The following is a 27,203-nucleotide window of genomic DNA, read 5'->3' on the forward strand; positions in this document are numbered from 1 at the left end:
CAAATTATAATTAATTTCGTTCTCTAAGTATTTTTTTTGCGGGATTTAGGAATTTGTAAAGGAAATAAAATTCCTATTAATCTTTTTTCTACTTCCAGACGAATGTTTCCATTCCTGAGCTTTAATATATCTGGGCTTGATCCGACGGCAAATTACAATATTTTTGTGGACGTCAGTCTCGCGGACCCTAATCACTGGCGGTTCCAAGGAGGACAATGGGTACCCTGCGGCAAAGCTGACTCGAATGGGACAGGCAAGTGATTTTACTTTTCTTTTCCCCTTTCTATTCTCTCCAAGTGAGGTTTTCTGGCAACAAAAGTGAGTAATGTCTTCAATAATTAATGTATAGGGAACAAGGCCTACATGCATCCAGACTCTCCGAACACCGGCGCGCACTGGATGCGTCAAGAAATTTCTTTTGGAAAACTGAAGTTGGCAAATAATAAAGGGGCATTGGAAAGTGCAGGGCAGGTAAGTTTTTAATATGGTCCTAATTTCGTACAGTCCCAAATACATATATAAGGTGAAAGAGGTCTTGAAAGTATGCTATATTCAAGTCTGGAGACGTTGCATTGAGAGATTTTATTTACAAAATTGTTTTATGCATTTATCAACAATATTGTATGAAATAATTCAGAATTTATTCTCATAAATTTTTTTGTATTTAGTGAAAAAAAATAATCAAGTTCTTTGTCTCTAGAGATGATCACAGATGCCCCAATTAACACCTGTTTTTCATGTCCTCTGTTCAGATGGTTGTCGTTCAGTCCCTCCATAGGTACCAACCCCGTCTTAATGTGGTCGAGGTGCACGAGGATGGGGCCGAGAACGCAAGTCAACCCAGACAATCATTTACGTTCCCCGAGACGCAATTCGTTGCAGTCACAGCATACCAGAACACAGACGTAAGGAAATTCGTTCCTTCAAATATTGATTTATTTTCTTAATTGGGGCTAGGCAACATTTTTCCTAATGGGGTAAAAGTGATACACAAATTTACAGTAGGCTAGGCCTTTTTAATGTTATTTTCCTCTTTCAGATAACACAGCTGAAAATAGACCACAATCCTTTCGCAAAAGGTTTTCGGGACAATTATGACAAGTAAGTAAAAATAGATTAGCCTAGCCCATGTTATTTTTTAATAGCCTTACGTTATTTAAACATTATTCTATTGGAATTATTCGAATCGCAAATTGTAACTCGAATATGAACACATTTAATGTGGTTTGTTTCGAGATTAGACTGCTTTACGCACGACTTTTCCCCATTTTATTGGTGACGATACTGTCACTCCTAAAACAACCATAGTTAAAAAAAAAATTAAAAAGATTTCTTCAATACCAGCTTTAAGTTCAGGACTACATTCTGATGTAAACGATCATGAAAAAGCTTTACGGATTTGGATACACGCATGTTTTTGTTCCATTGGACATTTATGAGGTTACTTGTCAGAATTCCCGTGGACAGACAAGTTCGATATTTTTGCCAATATGCTCTTCAAATAGTTAGTTTTTTTTTTTACATCTAATGTAAGAAACTATTGGATCTGAATTAGGCTTAATGGTGTAAGACCTCTGGAGTTCTTTTTAAATGTGTTTTATAATTGCATGCCATTGTTACTTCATACTTGTGGAAACGTTTTATTTGAGGTCTTTCTCATTTGTATTATTTTTCAATTTCCTAATTGATTGTTTTGGATATGTCTAGAATCTACACAGGCTACGATAGTGACCGGTTGACGCCATCACCGAGTGACTCGACCTACGCTCAGTTTGTGCCCGGTGCCAGATATGCTCTTGCTAATTCTTTCCTTCAGCACCAATTCGTCAGTACTTATGCCAAGTCCTGTTTCCGCCCTAGCGCAGGAGCTACGTCTGGACTAGACTATAACGTCCCCTTAACTAACAGCATGCTGTCACCGCAAACCAGCGAGGAGGACACGATGGCGGCATCTCCGAGATGGTTTGTGACACCGACAAACAACAGACTGGACTATGCCTCCCGCACAAATGACGCGACTGGAAACACTGCCACTTTGCTGTCATATGCAGCAGCTGGAAAGGCCCTACAGCTGTCCGCAACGGACAGTTCGGGTAGAGCCCTTGCTTATTACGCAGAACCAACGGATTTTGCGCGTACCTCACCCCACTATTGCGGTGCGTCTAGCCCGGCTCTGTCCTGCTGGACTAATGGACACGCTGTTGGTACTACGAACTTTGACGAGGTCCTCTCACTTTCAAAGGAGAGTTTGCCAACGGGTGTCTCTGAAGACGCAAAACCACAAGATATCTCGGAGTCTAGTTGGATAGAGACATAAACTGAATTGAAGAGATATCCCATCTTAGATTATTGGCATCAACGAGAACAGTCTAAAATACCCACCTGGACATCGTTCATTCGTTTTTTTTCCATTAGACTGCATTTTTGGATTAGCCTACAGTGGGCTGTGGATATGACTGAAGTATTAAAATGTTAACGAGAAAATAGTCTATTTAAGCTATAATAATGTATATATTTAACATTAGCTGTAGTCCCACTCTAGATGTTTTCATTGAATCCTGTTTTCTAATTTGACTGATTTGATTGATTTTTGATTTGTTGAATACATTTTTGGAACGTGTTCATGTCTTAGCCTGCATTGAGTTTCATTGGCATTATGTTTTATTGTGCTGGCTTTAGTAGGCTATATAGGATCCACAATGTCTTTACTTGTGCAAAAAAAAACAAGGTTCTGAGCTATAACAACTGTACTTAAAGTAAGTAGTCCAATGCTTCAAAACACAAAGGACATATTCATAAATCAATGCCCAACGCAAGAAGGTCAAGAGGGAATTTGTTGTAGTCTTTGATAGGATGTACACTAATTCATGATCTAAAAATATAAATTGGATTAAAAGCAGATGGATAAATTGCAATTCCTTTTCTCTTATACCTGGTATGAAGGTTTATTACTGCGGTTGCTGCTTTGCTTGCAGATGCGTGAACAATGGAGCAAACTCCAGATGAAAGATATTCATGAGGACCACAATGGATATAAGTAATCTGAACTTGTTTTTTAATCCTTGATAATGTTTAATGTGTGTATTGTTGTAGTCACATAGCTGATTCAACATATGTATTTTAAATTTGTCAAATAACTCATTTATTCGGCGACTCTTGAAGTCTTCTTTAAAAATAAAATATTTTAGTGTTAAAGTAACTGTCCAGTGTTTCCAGATTTCTATGAAATATGACCTATAATTGACAATATGAGTGAAATACTTTTCATTTCAAAAGATGATGATTAATATGTTGAAAATAAGCTTTTCGGTGTTTGAATGGTGTGGGCATACCCCAATAACACAATGGTGGGGGCATATTAGTGGGGGTGTATACAGGTCATTAAAAATATTAATGACAAGTCAACCGCTGATTGGCCAACTCCGCCAATGAGCCAACCTGACTTTACATTATGTGCGGAAATTGTAAGCATTTTTTAAATGTTTTTTTCTCTCTCAAATGTATGCTTTGGCTTCAAATACGAGTATAGGACGAGTCAACAACATTATTTGAGTATGAGCTAACAAAAACCTTTAAAAGTTACATTTTCACTGGACAGTTACTTTAACCGTCATTGAGGTATTTAATAAAAATTAATCTCGGTTAGCCCAGAACAAAAATCTTGCGCAATTTGTTCAGCTGTGTTCACATATTTAAATATAACGTACATTATTTGCATAGAGCTTCCTATTGGTTGTTTATGATAATTTCAAAGTGGGAAACTCATCCAAACTGGAAGTTTACGAGTTGTTTTTCCAGTAGTCTTTCTATGAGAGATTAACAGAAAGTAGTCGTGGCCCAATCCCAAACCAACGATTGTTTACATAGCAGGTAACGTGGCAGGTTAGAATGAACATAACAGGCTAGGAGAATGAGGTTAAGGTTAGGAAAAGAGAGGTTGACAACTGTAGCATTGTAGTTAAGCCTAAACAACTGTTTTCCCCAGACACTGTCCATTAGCTGGAGCTGTAGTAGACCTACTCAATCTAGTCACAACGGTAGAAACTAAACAGACCATCAATCCTGACATACCATCAGTGACAACACGTCAGGCATTTTTTTACTTGAGAAATACTGCACCAAACACACAACTGACCGACTAAAACCTGCAAAAACGTCCAAATTAATTACAGATTTAAAAAAATATATATTCTCACTATTTTGAAAAAGTATTGAGTTTGTTCCTATGGTGACCCATGGGGGACAAACATCATGAACGGCCACATCGAACCACACCCCCCAAGAATGATATATATTTTTTTTAATTAATGAGCAACAGAAACACTGAGCGTTCACTTGCTTTTTAGCCTAATCAAAAAGGGGTGAGTATCCAAAAATGTAATGGTATGCTGTCAAACCAGCCTCCAAAAAAAGCTAAAGGGGATCTATAAAGATTAGCTATGTATTCTCCCATTGCTACTAGAGCAGCCCTTCCCCAAGACCAGCCTTCTGACTGACTTCCTGAAGCAAGGCTGCTGGAGAGGCCCATTGGAAACATCAGTCTACCATCCACTGCTCAACCTGTTGTGAAGATGTCAGGTGTGAATCAAAACTTGACTGGTTTAGGCTACACTTATACTGTTTAATTGCCTATACAAATAACACACCTTTTTCTTTGGTAATCATCTTCAATTGCATATCCTAACTTTGGATTTCTTACCAGGTCATGGCTTAAGTTGTTCAGACATCTTCATATACACATTGTGGCTTAGTTGGAAGAGCATGACGCATGCAACGCTAGAGTTGTGGGTTCGATTCCCATGGGGGACCAGTACGAAAATGTATGTACTCACTACTGTTAGTCGCTCTGGATTAGAGCTTCTGCTCGAATGTAAATGTATAAATACTTATCATATACTCATCTCAGTTCCTCTGGGGCTGGAACAAGAGCCGTTTATAGTGCTGGAAGGAGACAATATATGGACTTGATCCTGCCCTTCAAAGGGCTTTTTCATACACTTTTTGTTGACATTCTAGAATGTATCCATGTCAAAAATGTATTCGTTTCCCCTTCACTGTCTGTCATCTAGAATTTAAATGAATGAGTGCGCACACGCATTTGAATCAGGAAATCTCGATTTCTGCATAGAACAACAGTGCAGTGCAATTTCATCGTGGTTATGCGTGTGCCTCTTGGCACAGCAGTCCCCCCCCCCCCCCAGGGTATCAGGCATAAAGCATCAGACCTCAGAATAAGATTAGATTAGATCTGAAGGTTCCAGCTCGTACACACTTTGAACCACTGAAATGGCTCAAGGTGGAAACAGGAGTCACTCAGATTAAATTGGGGTTTACCAACAAAATTGTCCATAACTCTGCCTCCAAATATCTAGGGTTGGACCAATATGCACTTTAAGCACTTTGACATGCAAATACAGGCCCAGCCTTACTCGAGACATTTTAAGACCTTTGCACTATTCTGCTGACTTTTTGTAAATGTTCTGTAAATATCCCTTGCTTTTTTTTCTCTGATGTTTCACACATTTCAATATGTGATCTTGTCATATTAACTATGCCTGCTGCAAAATGGAATTGCTTCTTGGGGACATTAAAGTAGTCTGGGTAATTATTTCAGCTGTATAAATGACACATTAGTACTTCACCAGAAGGAGCTCTTACTAACTTGGGACCCTGCAGACTTAAACTCGCCATGGGGGAAAACGAATGTGTGTAGTCTGCTGCTGTTCTGTAGAACAGTTTTACCAAGCTACCTGAAAACTCATCAGAGAATAGCTTTAAGGTGTCCCAAACAAACCAGAAAATATTTTTAGAAATACCATGGCGGTTCTATTCGGGGTATTCTCCCACGAGGTGACTCTTAAACGGCCACCTCTGTACCGTAGATGTTGTTGTTGTAAATGGATTGCTGTAAATTGCATTTGTTGTTTTTAATTGCATTGAGTGCATGTGACGTGTTGGTCTTTCCCACCTGGCGCCTTGCTGAAAAATGAGGACCACAATGGAAATAAGCCATCGGGTTTTATAGTGTTTTTTTTAATCCTCGATTATTTTTGATGTATGTGATGTTGTCGCCATCTGGAGCAGCCTACTGCGTTTAACTACCCAATACATTCTATCAATCAGTCGATTAACAACTTTATCTTGAGTTGTACCATAGAATTGACCTGAAACGGGTATTCATTGGTTTTAATGGGCATTCATTTCAATCTAATATCTCGATGTGATTGGAGATATTTGTTTTTTTTCTGTTGATATTTGTTTTATATTTGTAATATATTCCTGCTTGATTAATGTTGATCATTGAATTTTGAGAGAAATGAGCTGACAACTGAAAATTACGCCAATTTATTAATCAAATATTTCAGTTTGATTTGACAGATCCCATTGAACACCAGATGGCACCAATGTAACGTTTTTTCCAAAGGATTTCAGTCAACGACTTCATAAATGGGTGAAAGAATCATTGTGCTGTATATCCCATCTCACTGCGCACACATGTGGGCCATGATATAAATGGTTCATGGTTATCTGCATGCATTTTACGGTCCCAATTTTCTCTCGTGGATTGCAATAGAGTAAATGAATTGCTTTATAGGCTAATTTCATGGGTAAGGCAGCAATCATAGGATCCTTTGTTAAGCACATCGGAAACAGAACCAAAATAGGCAACATTAAAATATAGTAGCCTACGTGTTTTTTGTTGTGTGGGTAATTGAATTACAATATGTCTTTGGTAGCCTGCCTAATACCTAATTACATATTGTCCCAAATGAACATAAATATATGTCAAGATAGCTACTAGAGCCCACCTCTGTTTTATTCTGAGTTTCTCCGGTGTCGTGCGGTTCATATCCTGTTCTATTGAGTGCAACCCGTCCTAAACCAATATTCTGTGTATCATTTTTAAGAATAGGTCCAAATGTCTGCAAACTTGGAGCAACGCGCGCCACAGTAGACGCAATCTATATCGTGCTGCGCTTCATTGCCTCACGTGTGCTCCACCTCGTCATGTAGCGCAAATTGCACTCTCCAAGCTTGAGCGAGTGAATGGGAAATCGCTACCCCATGCCTAAATGATGTAGGACTGGAAGAGGAGGATGCTTATCTTAATTTGAGAAAATCAACCCAGTTTATATATAAGGGTTCACCCTGATTTATCCCGGCAACACTAGACAGAAGACGACAAAAGGAGCATATCAAGTCTACAGAGAAAGCGAGGCAAGGAAAATATGGACATAACGGACCAAGGAGCACAAATGGAGCCGCTACTACCCTTGGTAAGGATGTCCCATAGGCAACCTACAATAGGCAACCATTGTGTTTTCACTGAAAAATGGATTTCATATCGTTGATTGAGACTGTCGATGTGGGGATTGAACACACCACCATAGACCAGCCTGTGTGTGCAATACATTTGCAATAAATCATAGTCGTTGTATGTTATTACATTCTAAAAATGATACAACTGTAGTAGGCCTAATACAGGTAAGTAGGTTATAACCTAGTTTTATAGACCGGTTTGCCAAGACAACGGTTTTATCCCAAATATCGAGACATCGTAATGTTTGTGACGATTTTTTTAGTCTGGACCATCCTGGATCTTTTTGTTTGTTTGTTGTGCTGGACCAATAGACCTACATTAATAATGACATCAAATTGGGCTAATAAAACTTTAAGAATTTTTGTTGCTTAGTCTGCTACAACATCAATTACCTATAGAATACGGCAATTAACCTGATTTAGAAAGATACGGCCGTCTTTATTTACCTATTACAAATGCCTCATTTTCTGTACATCCACTAATTTCTCCTCCAATGCCACAGCTGACACATTTTGTTTCTTTGATAAAGGATGATGTAGGCCCATGTCTTTGTTGAGTCTGCAGTTGATGTGTCTGTGGTTCCAGTTCAATTGGTCCCTTGCTGGATTACCTTTTGGTGGAGCTGATTTGGGAATGTCTGTCATCTCGTGAACGTTCATCAGGACCCCGAGTCAGACGCAACCTAAAATCACCGCTGATCACCAAAGTCTTCATAGGTAGAAGAACTATGGTGAAGTCCTATTCAGTCTGTCTGTCAATCACTGGTTATTATGCAAATAAAATAAGCCATTTAAGAGTTTTTGGACAGAGCCAGCTCCTATAATTAAGGACAGCTGTAAATTCACGGCCCCTTGCCTTTATGGTAGTTTACTACTAGACAGTGGACATCGGGCTCATCTGATATCTGATTGGACCCATTAGGATCTATAGGTGTATTACTAAGGTAAGCCACAGACAGACACCACTCGTCAATAAGAACCCGAGGGTTTCTCTCTCTCACCCTGTAGGACACACTCTTTCTATGGTCAATCCTCGGCCATAGATTGATGAACCGTAATCTATACATGCTTCGGCATGTTGGACAGAGACCATGTGTTATTAAACGGGCGACGACACTCAGTGGTGTCCACAGACTGTGCCTGTTCCAGCGGTCAGGTCCTGCTTAGCATTCCGGTGATGGCGTGTTGAGGAAGGGCCGCCTCAAAGCCAGGGAGAGGAGAAATAGGACTTTTGTTCAAACGCCGTTGAAAACATTGTTTCCCCTTTTTATGAATAGGTCATTATAAAAAGAAAAACAACATTGATAAATATATATCTTTTTTTTAAACACTGATTAATTACATTGATAAAGCAGGCGTCTGTGTGAGCCTACTTAACCAGTGCTGTAGCTTGACCACAGGTTGACTATGACGTGGGACGTTTTTGTTCACTGACTTAATGCAGAGTGCAGTGCCCTGTCATCATAACTCTTGGCTGCCTAGCTGTAGCGTGTTTCCTGAATCCCAAATGCGTTGCCATAGTTGCTAAGAGTCGTTGTCTGGGTACGTGAGGGGATAGTAGGAGTGAGTGTTCTGTGGAAATCCTCACTGTATGACAAACAAAACATGTCATGTAAACTTGTATTAGAAACCTGGGGACCGGCAGTGATTGCATAGCACTCAATGACTTCCAGTGTGAAGATGCGTAGCTAAGCAAGACTGGGTTATGCGTGTAAACAATGTCCTGTGGATTGATGTTGTACTTTGACCTTGTTATTTACAGGAACCAGGCCCCCAGAGCCCTCAGATACCTCAAGGAGACAAGAATGTGGTGAGTACTTCTGCTTTCATACCAAGCCAAGCATGCAGGATACGTCCTACTACTTTTACTCAGTGATGCATGAGTCCTTTTTGATTTCCACTACAGACAAGCCACTTCATGCAGCAAATGTGCAGGTATCCATTTAAAACCGTCTTGGTTATGAACGTCACGGAACATCCATCTGGCAAGCTTCCAAAGACCTGAGTCAGAGTTGAGATAAGAGCTCCACAACCAAGACCTTCACAGAAATCAGTCATTGACATCAACGGGAGACTTCAAGCAAAAAACCTGAGTCAAGCGCACTGATTCCACGTCAGAAATATATATGCTGGCATATATTGGGCATAGGGAGGGTGTTGGGAGTTAGGGCTGGAGACAGGAGATGGAGAGTGTGTGATGTAGTAAAGATGGGACGGAATGTTGAGCCCTAATCCTAGACACAGTGAGCCTGGCTGGTCTTCTGGCTGGAGTGGATCCAGTGTGGACAGACGGGGGAGGTCTGTGGAGCAGGGTGGGTAATAGCAGACAGAGGTAGCCCTGTTCTCTTGGACAAAATGTTCCTGGATCAGTGGGGCATCTCTGTCTGACTGGGTGATCCGACTGTGCAGAGCCAGCCCCACTGTAGCGAGATAAGTGCCTAGACCGGCTGTGCGCCCTTGGATGTTTAATTATAGCGGATAGAGGGAGCTAGATGAAGAGAGAGGGGGGGAGGAAGAGAGAGGGGGGAGAGAAGATACAGCTAAGAGAGATGCTAGTGCTTTTTCATCACATTTCTGATAGTTTCCCCAACAATCCTATTTATCATCCGTGCCTAAATTGTTATTGATCCAGTACTACTGCCACCCAGAATGTATGTCATTAGGTAGTGTAGCAGAAGAATCGCTTGAAGCGCTGGATCCATTTCCATTGCAGCATGTTTCTGCCACAGTGTTCCGCTGACCATGCAGCACAGACAGAGTACAGTAGTGTCCTAGGCAGGACACACACACACACACACACACACACACACACACACACACACACACACACACACACACACACAGGATGACTGCAGAGTAGAAACGCCTCATAACATGTCCCTGTGGATGTGGGTTGGATCAGATGTGGCAGGTGCAGCGGTGAGAAGTCCTAGGGCTTTTCAGTTCGAACCCCACAGAAGAAGGGTCTGTGTGTGTGTGTTTTGCTTACCGTGACTTAGCTACAAGCCTCTCTTAGATAAGAGGGCCACAACACCACACAGCCCAGCATCGGTGATGTCAGCAGCTCGCTAATCTCACAGGGGATTGGTGGATGGATGCTTGTCAGAAAACATCGGAGCCCGTCTGGATCAGAGCTGGGCAGTCTGAGCGCTTGTTTGTGTTGCGAAGCTGCTGTCAGGATGAGGCTGGCTGGCATGGGGAAGAGGAACCGGTGAGAAGAGCCTGGCTCGACCTTACAGCCAATACCTTTAGCCGACAAACACAGGTTCTGTCCGGGGCTTGGATTTTGAGCTTCCATCTTGCGGTCTCTCGACCACTGTACAACCAAGAAGAAATCTCTGGCATCCTTGCCCACACTGACGCGCCATGTTATCGGGGAGCTTGGATCCCAACTCCAATGGATTTAACTGCCAGGTACGCCTCTGGGTTTAGCCTGTGCCACCTGAGGGAGGTTGGCACATAGGGGGTGGCACAAAGAATGGGATGGAAATGCTGATGATGTTGAGGTGGCCTAAACTATTAGTTGTTGCGTCACAACATTGTTTGTGGTCATGTAAGAATATATATCCTGATTGGCGTTTTAGCTCATATTTGGGGTTATGAAAGTATACCACTGCAGACTTATCATGCACACTTTCACGTCATGATTCCTCGACAGTGACATTGGACAGAATCAATATGCAACATTATTGATGGATTGCAAACGGGCCATTTTACGCTTTCCTGAACGCGTTGGCAGATTAACAGTGAAGTCACTACAGGGCAGAGTGAATGGCCTTCAGTTCAGTAGTATAGTGTTGGTTAATGCGATGCCTAATCACTGCTGTTGTTCTGCAGTAGAGGCTAGCTGTGCTGCAGATCTCCTGGCATAGGAAAAGGTCCCGAGGAGCTACTGACAGATGGGTCTTGAGCACTCTCATTTTGCGAATGGTGGGAGATCGAGCTAGAGATTATACCCACTGTCATGAACCCGATTGATCTTTGAGAGAAGCAAATGACCTAAACTGACCTAAAGTGTTTGTCTTTGTCCGTTTATGGCTACTTCAGAAGCATTGCTGTTTGTTGATGTCTTTTAGGTTTTGGATTAAACTGTCTTGATGTCACTAAGTGAATAGGAAAGCCTGTGATAGAGAGGTATGGCTTCGAGAAGCTCTGCTGTGATGCTGATGCTGAGCACACTGCCATTGCCACGGTAACCACGGCCATCTGTAGGGATCAGACCTGTGACGATGTCTGCCCTTATCCAATCAGATGGCTCTGGTGTAAGGGGCTCCGCCCATGCTAATCCACTAGCTGTAGCTATATAGAATCCCCTCGGCTTGAAACGCATGTACAGTACTCTCATCCACATTAGACTGATCTACAGTCAGTAATCCTCTATCCAGTAGATGAGGCTTTGTGAAAAGTCACATGCTATATATGCTTCAGATTCACATGGGTGTTGTTGGTCAAAATAATAAGTAGAGATGTTCTTTAATGTATACCTCATGGCCTAGATATCCTATGAAGGTAAATGTTGATCATCTCTGCAGGTTCCGTGCGTCACAGAACTCCCTGAGAGACACATGAGGAATGTGGAAATTGGGTCACAAGGCTGGTGTGTGTGTCCTGGAAAGCTGTATTCTAACCTACCCGGCTTCCTGGAAACGGCTCGTGTGAAAGCTCCGGGGTGAAGTTTCCCCTAGGTACAGATTTAGGATCAGGGTCCCCTCCCCCAATCCTAACCTTAACCATTAGTGGGGGGGAAAAGCATAGCTGACCTCAGGTCAGCGTCGAGGTGCAACTTCACCCTACACCCGTGTGAACAGATAGGTCTGTGATTTTTACTGGCAAGGATATGGGTACATAACCCAGGCACACCTTTTGGTCAACATTAGGAGACATCCTCTGTGTTTATTGTTACTTAATGAGTTCCATAATACTTCCTCCCCCTGAAAGATAACATCAGCAGACCACCTCCTCTAGTGCAGCAGCCAATCATATTGTTCTCTCTGCCGGAGGTCGACCTGAAGTCCCAGGATGTCATTATGATTTGTAGGTGGTTTACATTTTAAACAAAGACTTTGTTCACAACCGGGATGTGCAACCCTGGCCCTGGGGTTGCAGACTGTGTTCTAGCAGGCTTTTGTTCCAGCCCTGCATTAACACTTCTGATTCAACTGGTTACATTTAGTGCATTATCAAACCAGTTCCTCTTCGAACTCAAAACAAACAAAAAAAAGAACGTATTTCCTGTGCTGAAAATCATCATCTCCTTGAATACGGTAATTAGAATATAAATGCTCAAGGGAAAAGGAAATCTCAAGCAAGGTCCTAGAGTGGTTATCGAAGAAAGGAATGACGCCCAGCAGTGTGTGTGAGAGTTAAAGATGAGAAAGGAAGTCATTTTAATCTGACAGTCATTTTTAAGGGAACTGAAAGTGTTGGGTGCAGTTTATTTCAGAACACATCAGTCGCTAGTTGAGAGACCTCAACACGCCATGCTCTTTGTTGAAAGCCATCCGACCATTTGTCTGTTTGATGAGAGCATGTTGTTATCACAAAATTGGACATGAAGAGATTGCTACGGTTCGTACTGACCTAACATGTGAGGGGAACGCAGGTGCTATCGTTACACACACAGTGTGTGTGTGCTCACTCAGGTTCTATACTGAATAAAAACATAAACGCAAAATGCAACATATATATATATTTTTTTACTGAGTTATAGTTCATATAAGGAAATATATTCATTAGGCACTAATCTATAGGTTTCACGTGACTGGGCAGGGGTGCAGCCATGAGTGACCAATCAGAATTATTTCTCACGCCTCCTAAGACGATCCCGCAGGTGAAGAAGCCGAATGTGGAGGTCCTGGTCTGCGGTTGTGAGGCCGGTTGGACGTACTGCTAAATTCTCTAAAACGACATTGGAGTCAGCTTATGGTAGAGAAATTAAAATTCAATTCTCTGGCAAAAGCTCCGGTGGACATTCCTGCAGTCAGCATGCCATTTGCACGCTCCCTCCAAACTTGAGACATTTGTGCTGTTGTGTGACAAAACTGTACATTTTAGAGCGGCCTTTTATTGTCCCCAGCACAAGGTGCACCTGTGTAATGATCATGCTGTTTAATCAGCTTCTTGATGTGCCACACCTGTCAGGTGGATGTATTATCTTGGCAAAGGATAACTCTTCACTAACAGGAATGTGTGCCAAAATTTGAGAGAAATAAGCTTTTTGTGCGTATGGAAGATTTCTGGGATTTTTTTTATATCAGTTTATGAAACATAGGACCAGTGTATATTGCCTCATTTGTCATCACCTCCAAGCCTCCAGTGCTCCTTCGTGGCTCGTCCTTGTTACCAGTATCAGTTAGTACAGCTTAGAGTTTTGGTTAGATGGTATATACTAGTAGATGGTATATACTAATCTAGTGATTAGATGGTATATACTGTAGCTACGAAGTGACTTTTTCATAGCAGGTTAGAACATATGCAGCAGGTTAAGAGAATTACCCTAACCTTAACCCTTATCCTAACCCTAAACTTAACCCTTACTCTAACCATTAGCCTAACCCTTATTCTAAACCTAACCATAACCTAAGCAAGCAGTTGCTTATCAACAGATAGTTTGTTGATAGTATGATGCTCTACAGATAGAAAGTCTGGACTATCCAAATCTGGACTGAATTAGGTTAGGAAAAGGGTTGAGGTTAGCTAAAATGCTCTCCTAACCTAGCTAAAATGCTCTCCTAACCTGCTACAAAAAGTAACTTTCGGTGGTAGCTGTACTCCATCTAGTCACATCCCTTATCTAAGTCAATTAGCTTCCTGGGGGTCTGACCTCTCTCAGGAATCAACTAAGTCCGTCAGTGTTTCCTAAGGTCACAGTCACACCCACTCCATAATAGTCCATTGATGTCAGAACTCATTAGAATGAGTGGTGGCTGGTGGGGATACAGACTACTAGGTTACTCTGGGTCAGTTGTTGTGTCCCAGAGTTGGGGGCTGATTTGGGTCAGTGGTGTATTGTATTGATAGGCTAGCTGGCTGGGGGAATGAAAGCGCCACCTGTGAAACTGTAATTCTATTCCGGGCCACCTGCTGTTTGTAATCCGTAGAGGGATTTTGGTTTTGGAGACTTTCGGCTTGATTCTTGTTTTTTGTTGCTTCGTCACTGTCACGGAAAAAAGCGACAAAAAGTACGATTTGACAGACAAAAATTGTGTTAATATTCACTTTTGTACCTTTTCACTTCATAAAGAACGTGTGTCCTTGATGTTTTTGGATTCAAGACAGGAAACCTGTTTACAGGGCTGTTTAGATTAGATGTTTTATTGTCACATACGCCGGATAGGCCCTGCAATAGACTAGCGCCCTGTCCAGCGGGAGTACTTGCACATCAATCTGCCTCACGCTACAGAAACAGGAGAGAGCCTCCTGCGCTATGGGCCATTCTGGCTCGGGAACAAAGCTTACTTACTAAATAGACAACCGATACCCCTCCCATCCCACCGCTACCGCCAAAACTGTATATCAGCAAATATAAGCGTATCGGATGCAGTCCAGATTAAAGGGGGACTGTTGTAAACTTCAATGAAATAGTTTGATGAAGCTCTTCCTGGTCCCTGTTCTGTTCAGGGCTCTATTTTCAAGGCTGTGTTCCAAATGGCCCTGTACTGCACAGATGGTACATACAGTTAGTCAGCTTGACAGGAAGGAGCAGGGTGCATCAGTGAGCAACACGTGTTTCTTTTTTAAAATGTATTTGACCTTTATTTAACTAGGCAAGTCAGTTAAGAACTAATTCTTATTTTCAATGATGGCCTAGGAACAGTGGGTTAACTGCCTGTTCAGGGGCAGAACGACAGGTTTGTACCTTGTCAGCTCGGGGATTCGAACTTGCAACCTTTTGGTTACTAGCCCAACGCTCTAACCACTAGGCTACCCTGCCGAGAGATGGGGGAGGCTGCTGTAGCCCTGAACTGAATACCAAACAACTGTACGTCTTTCTCCTCCTTTATCTCTGTCTGTCTCCCAGAGAGACGCTTTAGGATAAGAATAAGACTGCGCTTTCAGTAAATAGTCAAATGACGCACAATAAATCATGGATAATTGCTGATGGGAAATGCAGAAAATTCAGCTACATGCCATTTCTAATACATCTATGTGGAGTGCATAGAGTACAGGAGAGTGAGCCTTGGTGTCTAGTAAACAGAGCGGAGGGAGAGAAGCCAATAGCAGGCATCTTTCCAAGGTCAACCCTGAACTCGCCAAACGTGGAAATCAGATAGATGTCAACCTCTTCATCCTCCTTTGGTTTTCAGTCCAGGGCTACAGCAGCTTCCCCTTCCCCCTACATGATGTCAACTTCCTCGTCCTCCTTTGGTTTTCAGTCCAGGGCTACAGCAGCTTCCCCTTCCCCCTACATGATGTCAACCTCTTCATCCTCCTTTGGTTTTCAGTCCAGAGCTACAGCAGCTTCCCCTTCCCCCTACATGATGTCAACCTCCTCATCCTCCTTTGGTTTTCAATCCAGAGCTACAGCAGCTTCCTCTTCCCCCTACATGATGTCAACATCCTCATCCTCCTTTGGTTTTCAATCTAGGGCTACAGCAGCTTCCCCTTCCCCCTACATGATGGCAACTTCCTCGTCCTCCTTTGGTTTTCAGTCCAGAGCTACAGCAGCTTCCCCCTACATGTGTTGCTCTGCTCATTCCTATCAAGCTGACTAACTGCCTGCAGAACTAGGCCTGAATATGCGTTTGTTAGCGTGCTTATTTCTCTGTGCATTTATGTGTGTGTGTGTGTGCGCGCGCGTCCGGGCATGGAGAGCAACTCCCACCCCACGCTGGCTGCTCTGATGTCGTCACCAGACAGAGAGCATAATAGGAGCTGATTTAATCAGTGCTGTGTATATCTCATCCAGGGTTAGATCCTGGGATATACACACCTATGGCAAAAGGTTAGCATTTGTGGGGAGATGAAATCTATGGCGGGGACGCTCTCTCTGCCCCTCTTACATCAGTGTTCTGCAGCCTGCAGGAGATCCCCGTCCCCAACATCATGCTATTAAGAGATAGAGACAGAAACCTGCTGCAGGCCGGAGATGCTGTCTCATTTGTCAAACTGAACAGAAGACACGAAGCACCACTCTGTCCTCCTATAGTGGTCCCGGCACAGAGAAAGACCTTTGGCGTTCTAGAAGGATTTATTGACCTATTTTTCTCAACGTGTTGATCTAATGAGACTTCAACATGAGGTCATGAGCAAAGTCTCTGTTAAGATTGTGTTGTGAGCCTCCCGGGTGGCGCAGCGCTAGCTGTACCACCAGAGATTCTGGGTTCGAGTCCAGGCTCTGTCACAGCCAACCGCGACCGGGAGGCCCATGGGGCGACGCACAATTGGCCCAGAGTCGTCCGGGTTAGGGAGGGTTTGGCCGGCAGGGATATACTTGTCTCATCCCGCACTAGCGACTCCTGTGGCGGGCCGGGCGCAGTGCACGCTGACCAGGTCGCCAGCTGTATGGTGTTTCCTCCGACACAGTGGTGCGTGCGGCTGGCTTCCGGGTTGGATGGACATTGTGTCAAGATGCAGTACGGCTTGGGTTGGGTTGTGTTTCGGAGGACACATGGCTCTCGACCTTAGCCTCTCCCGAGTCCGTACGGGAGTTGCAGCGATGAGACAAGACTGTAACTATTGGATACCACGGAATTGGGGGGAAAAAAGGGGTAAAAATAAAAAAAAAGATGTGTTGTGGGCTCAGAGTCCTTTCCATTCCAACTCCCTCAGACCAGCAAGATCATTGAAATTTGATTCATTAATACAATTAGTATCACGTAAGATGAATGAATGGCACTTCTACTTATGAATTGAACCGAGATTCATCTCCTGAATTGACTGAATTGAAATTGAATTGGCACTCAACCCTGAAGAGGATGAAAAGTATTTGATCAGACCCAGACTTTATAATAAGACATTATCAGGGGTACATTTTCTAACGGGCTAGCAGCCAGGGAGCAGGAGGTGGGGGATTTCATTATGATGTCACTGAGAACGAGGGGATTTCCCAGGGGGCCGTGGGTCCTCCTGGGGATAGCAGCAGGGTCTGCCCCCGGTCACCCTTCACATTTCTCCAAGGGTGGTCTCTTGCGCTCCACTCTCTGCTATGACAGCCATGCTGCCTGATAAATAGAATGGGTATACATGACAGTTTTGCCCTACACCAAAGGGACTCTGATTATAACATGGCTGATTAGGACGTCTGTCTGTCTGTCTGGTCTGGTCTGGTCTGGTCTGTCTGTCTGTCTGTCTGACTGTCTGTCTGTCATCCATTCCTTTTTTAATGCTTCTTCCCACAGCCTCTACACTAGAGATCTCAGTCAGAATGTTTCAGCTGTGTATGTGGAAACAGCTTTGCCTGTGTCCAACTTCTCAGATAATCAGTGAGCACACTGACACTGCCCACATGGGTCAGTGGACCATTCCTTGACGTAAATGAATTGACATCCAATATCACATGTACAAACAAACCAGCCCTGAAAACGTTTGTATACTTTCTATTGATAATTCCTTGATCTTCATCTGAGAAATCACCCTCCACATATGAGACGGTCTAATGTGATGTCTAAGCCCACACGGCCACAACCCACCCAACCCCCCCACCATCTGTCCAGAACGTTCCCATGATCCTCTAGGCTCAGTCACATGGGCGTGCATGTGTGGGTGCCTCCTCTCTTCAGCAACCTGGCCTGGGCTAGCCTAATCTTCTTCAGCATCCAGGCCTGGGCTAGCCTAATCTTCTTCAGCATCCAGGACTGGGCTAGCCTAATCTTCTTCAGCATCCAGGACTGGGCTAGCCTAATCTTCTTCAGCATCGTGGCCTGGGCTAGCCTAATCTTCTTCAGCATCGTGGCCTGGGCTAGCCTAATCTTCTTCAGCATCCAGGACTGGGCTAGCCTAATCTTCTTCAGCATCCAGGACTGGGCTAGCCTAATCTTCTTCAGCATCCAGGACTGGGCTAGCCTAATCTTCTTCAGCAACCTGGCCTGGGCTAGCCTAATCTTCTTCAGCATCCAGGACTGGGCTAGCCTAATCTTCTTCAGCATCCAGGACTGGGCTAGCCTAATCTTCTTCAGCAACCTGGCCTGGGCTAGCCTAATCTTCTTCAGCATCCAGGACTGGCTGTGTAGGACCATCTTTGATTGGTCTGTAGCCACAGTCATCCAGTCACGGGATGCGTATGTAATGGAATATTATTCCCTGTATAGTGCACTGCTTTTGACCAGCATTCTAAATGGAATGCAGAAAATACACAATCATTTGTAATACTGTCCAGATTGATCTGAACTGCAAAGATGCTTCATATATCATTTCTGTAGTATAATTTAGTTATGTTAATAAACTCTGGTTTCTTACCTGTGGGAACTGGGGGGTAGAGTCCAGGGCCAGAGTCATGGCCAGGGTTACTTCCAGCTGTGGGGTAGAGCCAGTCTAGGCACAGGGTTACTTCCAGCTGTGGGGTAGAGCCAGTCTAGGCACAGGGTTACTTCCAGCTGTGGGGTAGAGCCAGTCTAGGCACAGGGTTACTTCCAGCTGTGGGGTAGAACCCGTCTAGGCACAGGGTTACTTCCAGCTGTGGGGTAGAACCAGTCTAGGCACAGGGTTACTTCCAGCTGTGGGGTAGAGCCAGTCTAGGCACAGGGTTACTTACAGCTGTGGGGTAGAGCCAGTCTAGGCACAGGGTTACTTCCAGCTGTGGGGTAGAGCCAGTCTAGGCACAGGGTTACTTCCAGCTGTGGGGTAGAGCCAGTCTAGGCACAGGGTTACTTCCAGCTGTGGGGTAGAGCCAGTCTAGGCACAGGGTTACTTTCAGCTGTGGGGTAGAGCCAGTCTAGGCACAAGGTTACTTCCAGCTGTGGGGTAGAGCCAGTCTAGGCACAGGGTTACTTCCAGCTGTGGGGTAGAGCCAGTCTAGGCACAGGGTTACTTCCAGCTGTGGGGTAGAGCCAGTCTAGGCACAGGGTTACTTCCAGCTGTGGGGTAGAGCCAGTCTAGGCACAGGGTTACTTCCAGCTGTGGGGTAGAGCCAGTCTAGGCACAGGGTTACTTCCAGCTGTGGGGTAGAGCCAGTCTAGGCACAGGGTTACTTCCAGCTGTGGGGTAGAGCCAGTCTAGGCACAGGGTTACTTTCAGCTGTGGGGTAGAGCCAGTCTAGGCACAAGGTTACTTCCAGCTGTGGGGTAGAGCCAGTCTAGGCACAGGGTTACTTCCAGCTGTGGGGTAGAGCCAGTCTAGGCACAGGGTTACTTTCAGCTGTGGGGTAGAGCCAGTCTAGGCACAGGGTTACTTCCAGCTGTGGGGTAGAGCCAGTCTAGGCACAGGGTTACTTTCAGCTGTGGGGTAGAGCCAGTCTAGGCACAGGGTTACTTCCAGCTGTGGGGTAGAGCCAGTCTAGGCACAAGGTTACTTCCAGCTGTGGGGTAGAGCCATATAGCCAAACTAAACAATCATTTGGGACACAGTTCATTTTGGTCCAATTATAATGTACCTAAACTGCTTCACATTTGACTTCTGTGGTATAATTGTGTTATGTTAATAGGCTCTGGTGTCTTACAGTTGAAGTCGGAATTTTAGATACACCTTAGCCAAATACATTTAAACTCAGTCTTTCACAATTCCTGACATTTAATCATAGTAAAAATTCCCTGTCTTAGGTCAGTTAGGATCACCACTTTATTTTAAGAATGTGAAATGTTGGAATAATAGTAGAGAGAATGATTTATTTCAGCTTTTATTTCCTTCATCACATTCCCAGTGAGTCCGAAGTTTACATACACTCAATTAGTATTTGGTAGCATTGCCTTTAAATTGTCAAACGTTTCAGGTAGCCTTCCACAAGCTTCCCACAATAAGTTGGGTGAATTTTGTCCCATCCCTCCTGACAGAGCTGGTGTAACTCAGTCAAGTTTGTAGGCCTCCTTGCTTGCACACACTTCTTCAGGTCTGCCCACAAATTATCTATAGGATTGAGGTCAGGGCTTTGTGATGGCCACTCCAATACCTTGATTTTGTTGTCCTTAAGCCATTTTGCCACAACTTTGGAAGTATGCTTGGGGTCATTGTCCATTTGGAAGAGCCGTTTGCGACCAAGCTTTAACTTCCTGACTGATGTCTTGAGATGTTGCTTCAATATATCCACATAATTTCCTTCCTCAGGATGCCATCTATTTTGTGAAGTGCACCAGTCCCTCCTGCAGCAAAGCACCCTCACAACATGATTCTGCCACCCCCGTACTTCACGATTGGGATGGTGTTCTTCGGCTTGCAAACCTCCCCCTTTTTCCTCCAAACATAACGATGGTCATTATGACTAAACAGTTATTTTCTTCGTTACATCAGACCAGAGGACATTTCTCCAAAAAGTAAGATCTTTGTCCCCATGTGCAGTTGAAAACCGTAGTCTGGCTTTTTTTATGGCGGTTTTGGAGCAGTGGCTTCTTCCTTGCTTAGCAGCCTTACAGGTTATGTCGATATAGGACTCATTTTACTGTGGATATAGATACTTTTGTGCCTCCAGCATCTTCACAAGGTCCTTTGCTGTTGTTCTGGGATTGATTTGCACTTTTCACCCCAAAGTGCGTTCATCTCTAGGAGACGGAACGCGTCTCCTTCCTGAGCGGTATGACGGCTGCGTGGTCCCATGGTGTTTATACTTGCATACTATTGTTTGTACAGATGAACGTGGTACCTTCAGGCGTTTGGAAATTGCTCCCAAGGATGAACCAGACTTGTGGAGGCCTACAATTGTTTTCTGAGGTCTTGGTTGATTTATTTTGATTTTCCCATGATGTCAAGCAAAGAGGCACAGAGTTTGAAGGTAGGCCTTGAAATACATCCACAGGTACACCTCCAATTGACTCAAATTATATCAATTAGCCCATCAGAAGCTTCTAAAGCCCTGACATAATTTTCTGGAATTTTCCAAGCTGTTTAAAGGCACAGTCAACTTAGTGTATGTAAACTTCTGACCCACTGGAATTGTGATACAGTGAATTATAAGTGAAATAATCTGTCTGTAAACAATTGTTGGGAAAATGACTTGTGTCATGCACAAAGTAAATGTCCTAACCGACTTGCCAAATCTACAGTTTGTTAACAAGAAATTTGTGGATTGTTGGAAAAATTAGTTTTAATGACTCCAACCTAAGTGTATGTAAACGTCTGACTTCAACTGTACCTTTTGGAAGCTGTGGGGTTGTGCCAGTGTCAGGTTCTGAGGTGCTTCCACCAGCTGCAGGCCTGAACACATCAAAGAGTTCTATAATTTAAGCGACATGATCGGAATAATACAACCACGGTTATCTGTAGCTCATGTCCATGTCTATTGTATTACTAAAACACTGCGGTCGTATGGTTCTACACCGTCTGTAGATTCACTGTTTACGTTTTCCAATCGCGCTAAGTGCTGATTACAATCTAGTCTGATTAGATTGTCAAATGATGCAATATGGAAAAGCTCTGCCGTGTCCAGAGATGATTTGAGTGTAGCATTGACTTGTGCTTAGAGATGATTGTGAATGAAGTGTGGCTGATTACCAAAGGGAATTAACTAGCATTACGCGGCATCATGTTTTACCAGCTTACCACTGGCACCCAGCACCTCCTATGTCACCTCATGGTATTTGGCACAAAGATTAAGCCAACAACCCCCTGGACAGAAACATGTTATTTTTGGGACACTCACTAGCGAATAGTACACAGACACATATATATATATATATATATATATATATATACATACACACACCCCATCAACTTTCTGAGATCCTCGACCACTATTTCTCCTACAACAATCCTAGCCATTATCAGGATAGTCTTTTGGGTCAACAACAGTGTTCCTCTCGGCAGCTGTGTGAGAGTCAGTATATATCTGACCGCACGCATGAGGAAGCATCCTTGTTAAAAATAAATAAAACGTGACTAAAACAATAAAACTATCTGGGTAGTCAGGGAAGGTGAATTCATAAAAATTGTGATTGGCCACATTAGTTGCCATGGTGACTGTCTGATGAAGTTAGCCTCATGAAGCTGCTGTGTGTTTATTTAAGGACTCATCCTCTTGCAGCAGGAGGATGGCAGGACGCCAGAGGCCTCTTATATAAGAGTTTTGGCTTTTTTAAATTCAAAAGTGGCTCCGTGTACTGAATGGTCATTTTGACATAGTGGAATGGTCACTGGGCCAAATTCACCACTGTGTGCTAAGCCCAATAAAAAAAACAGCACTCTGAGCTTTTTCTGTGAAAATCTCTTGATGTGCAAAGGAATGGTTCTCTTTATACTGTACATACTGTAAATACATGTGCGTATAAAGTCGTTTGGACCGTGATAGTTCGTTGGTGATGAAACTCTCGACCCGCTCCACTACAGACCTGTCGATGTTAATATGGGGGCCTTTTTCGGCCCACCTTCATCTCTCTCTCCCCCCTCTCTCTCTCTCTCTCTCTCTCTCTTTCTTTATCTCTCTATTTCTCTCTCTCTCCCCTCCCTCTCTCTCTCCCCTCTCTCTTTATCTCTCCCTCTCTCCCCTCTCGCTCTCTTTCTTTATCTCTCTCTTTCTCTTTCTTTCTCTCTCTCTCTCTCTCCTCTCTCTCCCCCTCTCTCTCTTTCTTTATCTCTCTCTCTTTCTTTCTCTCTCTCCCTCCTCTCTCTTTATCTCTCTCTCTCTTTCTTTATCTCTCTCTCTCCCCTCTCTCTTTATCTCTCCCTCTCTCTCTCTCTCCCCCTCTCTCTCTTTATCTCTCTCTCTCTCTTTCTTTATCTCTCTCTCTCCCCTCTCTCTTTATCTCTCCCCATCTCTCTCCCTCTCTCTCTTTATCTCTATCTCTTTCTCTCTCTCTCCCCTCGCTCTCTCTCCCCTCTCTCCCCTCTCGCTCTCTTTATCTTTCTTTTTCTTTCTTTCTTTCTTTCTTTCTTTCTTTCTTTCTTTCTTTCTTTCTTTCTTTCTTTCTTTCTTTCTCTCTCTCTCTCTCTCTCTCTCTCCCCTCTCTCTTTATCTCTCTCTCTCTCTCTCTCTCCCCTCTCTCTTTATCTCTCTCGCTCTCTTTCTTTCTCTCTATTTCTCTCTCTATCTCTCTCTCTCTCTCTCGCTCTCTTTATCTCTCTCTCTCTCTCTCTCCCCTCTCTCTTTATCTCTCCCTCTCTCCCCTCTCGCTGTCTTTATCTCTCTCTCTTTCTTTCTCTCTCTCTCTTTCTCTCTCTTTATCTCTCTCTCTCTCTCTCTCTCTGTGTCTCTGTGTCTCTCTGTGTCTCCTATAGAGGACTGATGAGGAGGCAGTCCTGGACAGAGGAGGCACTCGCTCCATGCTCAACACCAACTTTGAGAAGGAGGAGCTGGAAGGTGAGTCAACATGAACAGTGTAAGAGATGCATCTCACTTGGTCTAAACTGGCTTCCTCCCCTTGTCTCCACCTCTACCTAACCCTATTCTGCTTTTACATAGTCTGTGACTTCATATCACTTATGGGTGGAAGGAGAGGGACGCAAGTAGACAAGGACCGGTTAAGGTTAAGAAAACTGGAATGCACCCAGTGACCTTTCTCAGACACTCTGTGTCGCTGTGACACTGTATTTGCTCTGGTGTAGTATTCCCTGCTACTCCATAAGGAGAACCTATGGATTTGTGAGAGAGGACACTGTAGTGAAGACGAGGAATACACACACACACAGAGACCACACATGAATGTCTTAATATGTGTGTCACTTTCATGCCACAGAGAGCAGGATGGGAGAGAACAGACGTTCCATCACATCAGCAAGTTCACAGGCCTGAGGGATGTTGTGATCATTTTATAGAAAACCTCCCGTCTTGACTCACAGACTGTAAGCTGCAGCCAAGGTCCTCCGGGTCCTCAGTGTTTCAACCAGGCATGTCCTAGGCTGCCCTATTGTCTTTCATAATAGTCTCTACGACACATTCAAAGGGAGATATACTCTATTGTACTGTGATATACCATGTTGGATGTTTAGTTGATGTCAGTGTGTTGCCGGCTGACTCAGAGATGCATGTTGTGGTTGTTGTGACTGTAACAGGCCACACGCTAAGGCTGTCACACATGACGTTTCAGGGAGACATATTGCTAGAATCATCCTGTCCTTGACTTACTGCCTTAGTTTCTGGGAATGGTTGTTTTTGTTTAACAGTACTTACACTGAGTAGTGCTGTTAAAGCAGGCCTGGAGGTGGGGACAGAGATATGAGTGGCCAGGGTCTTGTCCATGTCACCTTGTGTACCCTGGCTCTCCCACAGCTGGTTTGAGACCTATAGGGCAGGCCATTTTGGCTGTCCTAGCTCAGCATTGGAGTCAGCATAGATTATGCTCACGGAGGGAGGGAGGGAGGGAGGGATCATTACAGTGCTTGAGTATTTCATTCCCAGCTGACACCAAATTGACATTTGTTTTGTATGAATCTGGCCCAAGTGATTTTTTTTCTCCATCAGGGCCTTGCGTTTTAATGAATGAATGATGAATGTGATGCATTTAATGAATGCATCACATTTTTGTAAATGCACGAATGGGGCCCTGTGGTTTTAGGCCCTACATTTCTGGGGTTATAGTAATTGTAGTTTGATGCCACGTTTTCATCGTGTCCCCAGGCCACCGGACCCTTTACATCGGGGTCCACGTTCCCCTGGGGAGGAAGTCCCACCGACGTCACCGTCACCATGGCGGCCACAACAAAAACAGCAGGAAGAGATCCAAAGAGAGGGAATCTGGGGTGGACGGCGATGGCAGAGAATCACCCTCCCACAGTAAGTCTATTGGGGGGGGGGGGGGGAGTGTGCTGCAAAGAAGGTTCCCTGTGAAAATGTGACCAAAACCCACACTTTGAAAAAAGGGTTCCAAAAGGGTTCTTCAACACTCTGTGGAAAGGGTTCTACATGGAACCCAAACCAGTTCTATTTGGAACCAAAAGGGTTCTACCTGCAACCAACAAGTGTTCTTCAAAGTTTTTATTTTTTTCTAAGAGTGTAGTGTAAGGCAATAGGGGGTGTACTGACAAAATGTTCCCTGTGAAAATGTGTGACTTGTCACTTGTTCTTGTTTCTCTGTCATTGACACTAGCCAGGTCTCAGATCTCTTTGTGCTCTTGCCAACTATCATTAATGAGCCAAAAGAGAACAGAAGTTGTGATCCTGATTCAATAACGTAATGAGTTATGCAAATATTGGGTTATGCAAATATTGGAATTCCATCACTTTTTTTGTACCACAGATCATTTTATTCTCAAGTTGCTAAGCAACCGCTATTTGTCTGTCCTGGCGAATAGTTGCTAGCTTATGAATTTCTCAAACTAAATTAGTAACCCCGCACAAAATCTGTCTGCATAGTGAAAATTGAGATTGCCATGAGGCCAGACCATTGGAAACAGTGCAGAACAGACTGGCACCCAGGCTACATTGATTGACGTCTCTTCACACCTCTTCTCGCTCTCTTTCTCTCACCTTTTTTATCCCCCTTCTTTCTTTCTTTCTTTCACTCTCTGTCTCTCTCTGTCTCTCTCTCTCTCTCTCTCTCTCTCTCTCTCTCTCTCACCATGCTCTCTCTCTGTCTATCTGTCTCTCTGTCTATCTATCTATCTATCTATCTATCTATCTCTCTCTCTCTCTCTCTCTCACCATGCTCTCTCTCTGTCTATCTGTCTCTCTGTCTATCTATCTATCTATCTCTCTCTCTCTCTCTCTCTCTCTCTCTCTCTCACCATGCTCTCTCTCTGTCTATCTGTCTCTCTGTTTCTCTCTCTCTCTCTCTCTCTCTCTCTCACCATGCTCTCTCTCTGTCTATCTGTCTATCTGTCTCTCTGTTTCTCTCTCTCTCTCTCTCTCTCTCTCTCTCTCTCTCTCACCATGCTCTCTCTCTGTCTATCTGTCTCTCTCTCTCTCTCTCTATCTCTCTCTCTGCTCTTCTCTGTCTATCTGTCTCTCTCTCTCTCTCTCTCTCTCTCTCTCACCATGCTCTCTCTCTGTCTATCTGTCTCTCTCTCTCCCTCAATTCAATTCAAGGGCTTTATTGGCATGGGAAACATGTGTTAACATTGCCAAAGCAAGTGAGGTAGATAATATATAAAGTGAAATAAACAATTAAAATTAACAGTAAACATTACACATACAGAAGTTTCAAAACAATAAAGACATTACAAATGTCATATCATATATATACAGTGTTTTAACAATGTACAAATGGTTAAAGGACACAAGATAAAATAAATAAGCATAAATATGGGTTGTATTTACAATGGTGTTTGTTCTTCACTGGTTGCCCTTTTCTCGTGGCAACAGGTCACAAATCTTGCTGCTGTGATGGCACACTGTGGAATTTCACCCAGTAGATATGGGAGTTTATCAAAATTGGATTCGTTTTCGAATTCTTTGTGGATCTGTGTAATCTGAGGGAAATATGTCTCTCTAATATGGTCATACATTGGGCAGGAGGTTAGGAAGTGCAGCTCAGTTTCCACCTCATTTTGTGGGCAGTGAGCACATAGCCTGTCTTCTCTTGAGAGCCATGTCTGCCTACGGCGGCCTTTCTCAATGGCAAGGCTATGCTCACTGAATCTGTACATAGTCAAAGCTTTCCTTAATTTTGTGTCAGTCACAGTGGTCAGATAATCTGCCTCTGTGTACTCTCTGTGTAGGGCCAAATAGCATTCTAGCTTGCTCTGTTTTTTTGTTAATTCTTTCCAATGTGTCAAATAATTAGCTTTTTGTTTTCTCATGATTTGGTTGGGTCTAATTGTGTTGCTGTTCTGGGGCTCTGTGGGGTGTGTTTGTGTTTGTGAATCGAGGCCCAGGACCAGCTTGCTTAGGGGACTCTTCTCCAGGTTCATTTCTCTGCAGGTGATGG

General features: G+C 43.7%; 2 protein-coding genes across 4 annotated transcripts in view; both read left to right on the forward strand.

The window, feature by feature from the left end:
* Positions 1-84: 84 nt before the first annotated feature.
* LOC115129747 (T-box brain protein 1-like) lies at positions 85-2,915 on the forward strand. Its single transcript, XM_029660434.2, has 5 exons — positions 85-253; positions 350-471; positions 753-905; positions 1,040-1,101; positions 1,708-2,915. The coding sequence occupies exons 1-5, from the start codon at positions 103-105 to the stop codon at positions 2,315-2,317; spliced, it is 1,098 nt and encodes a 365-aa protein (XP_029516294.2). The 5' UTR covers positions 85-102; the 3' UTR covers positions 2,318-2,915.
* Positions 2,916-6,987: 4,072 nt separating this feature from the next.
* The window catches only part of LOC115129753 (sodium-driven chloride bicarbonate exchanger-like), a 51,961-nt gene continuing 31,745 nt past the window's right edge, over positions 6,988-27,203 (forward strand). The window contains exons 1-4 of one of the 3 annotated variants that reach the window (XM_029660446.2): positions 6,988-7,277; positions 9,083-9,130; positions 23,617-23,698; positions 24,956-25,111. In XM_029660446.2, the coding sequence (XP_029516306.1) occupies positions 7,230-7,277; positions 9,083-9,130; positions 23,617-23,698; positions 24,956-25,111 (334 nt within the window). In that variant the 5' untranslated portion in view covers positions 6,988-7,229. Of the gene's footprint in view, positions 7,278-9,082; positions 9,131-10,452; positions 10,735-23,616; positions 23,699-24,955; positions 25,112-27,203 lie in introns of those variants that run through there. The other 2 variants (XM_029660443.2, XM_029660447.2) reach the window with 2 other exon arrangements.

This window comes from Oncorhynchus nerka, linkage group LG5 (genome assembly GCF_034236695.1).
Source record: "Oncorhynchus nerka isolate Pitt River linkage group LG5, Oner_Uvic_2.0, whole genome shotgun sequence".
NCBI classification, from domain to species: Eukaryota; Metazoa; Chordata; class Actinopteri; order Salmoniformes; family Salmonidae; genus Oncorhynchus; species Oncorhynchus nerka.

Bases quoted from the DNA above. Each gene is read 5' to 3' on its own strand.
- LOC115129747 (XM_029660434.2), top strand. From the start codon at position 103: ATGTTTCCATTCCTGAGCTTTAATATATCTGGGCTTGATCCGACGGCA. The intron at 254-349 runs GCAAGTGATTTT...ATTAATGTATAG, and splicing joins AGCTGACTCGAATGGGACAG to GGAACAAGGCCTACATGCAT. The intron at 472-752 runs GTAAGTTTTTAA...TCCTCTGTTCAG, and splicing joins CATTGGAAAGTGCAGGGCAG to ATGGTTGTCGTTCAGTCCCT.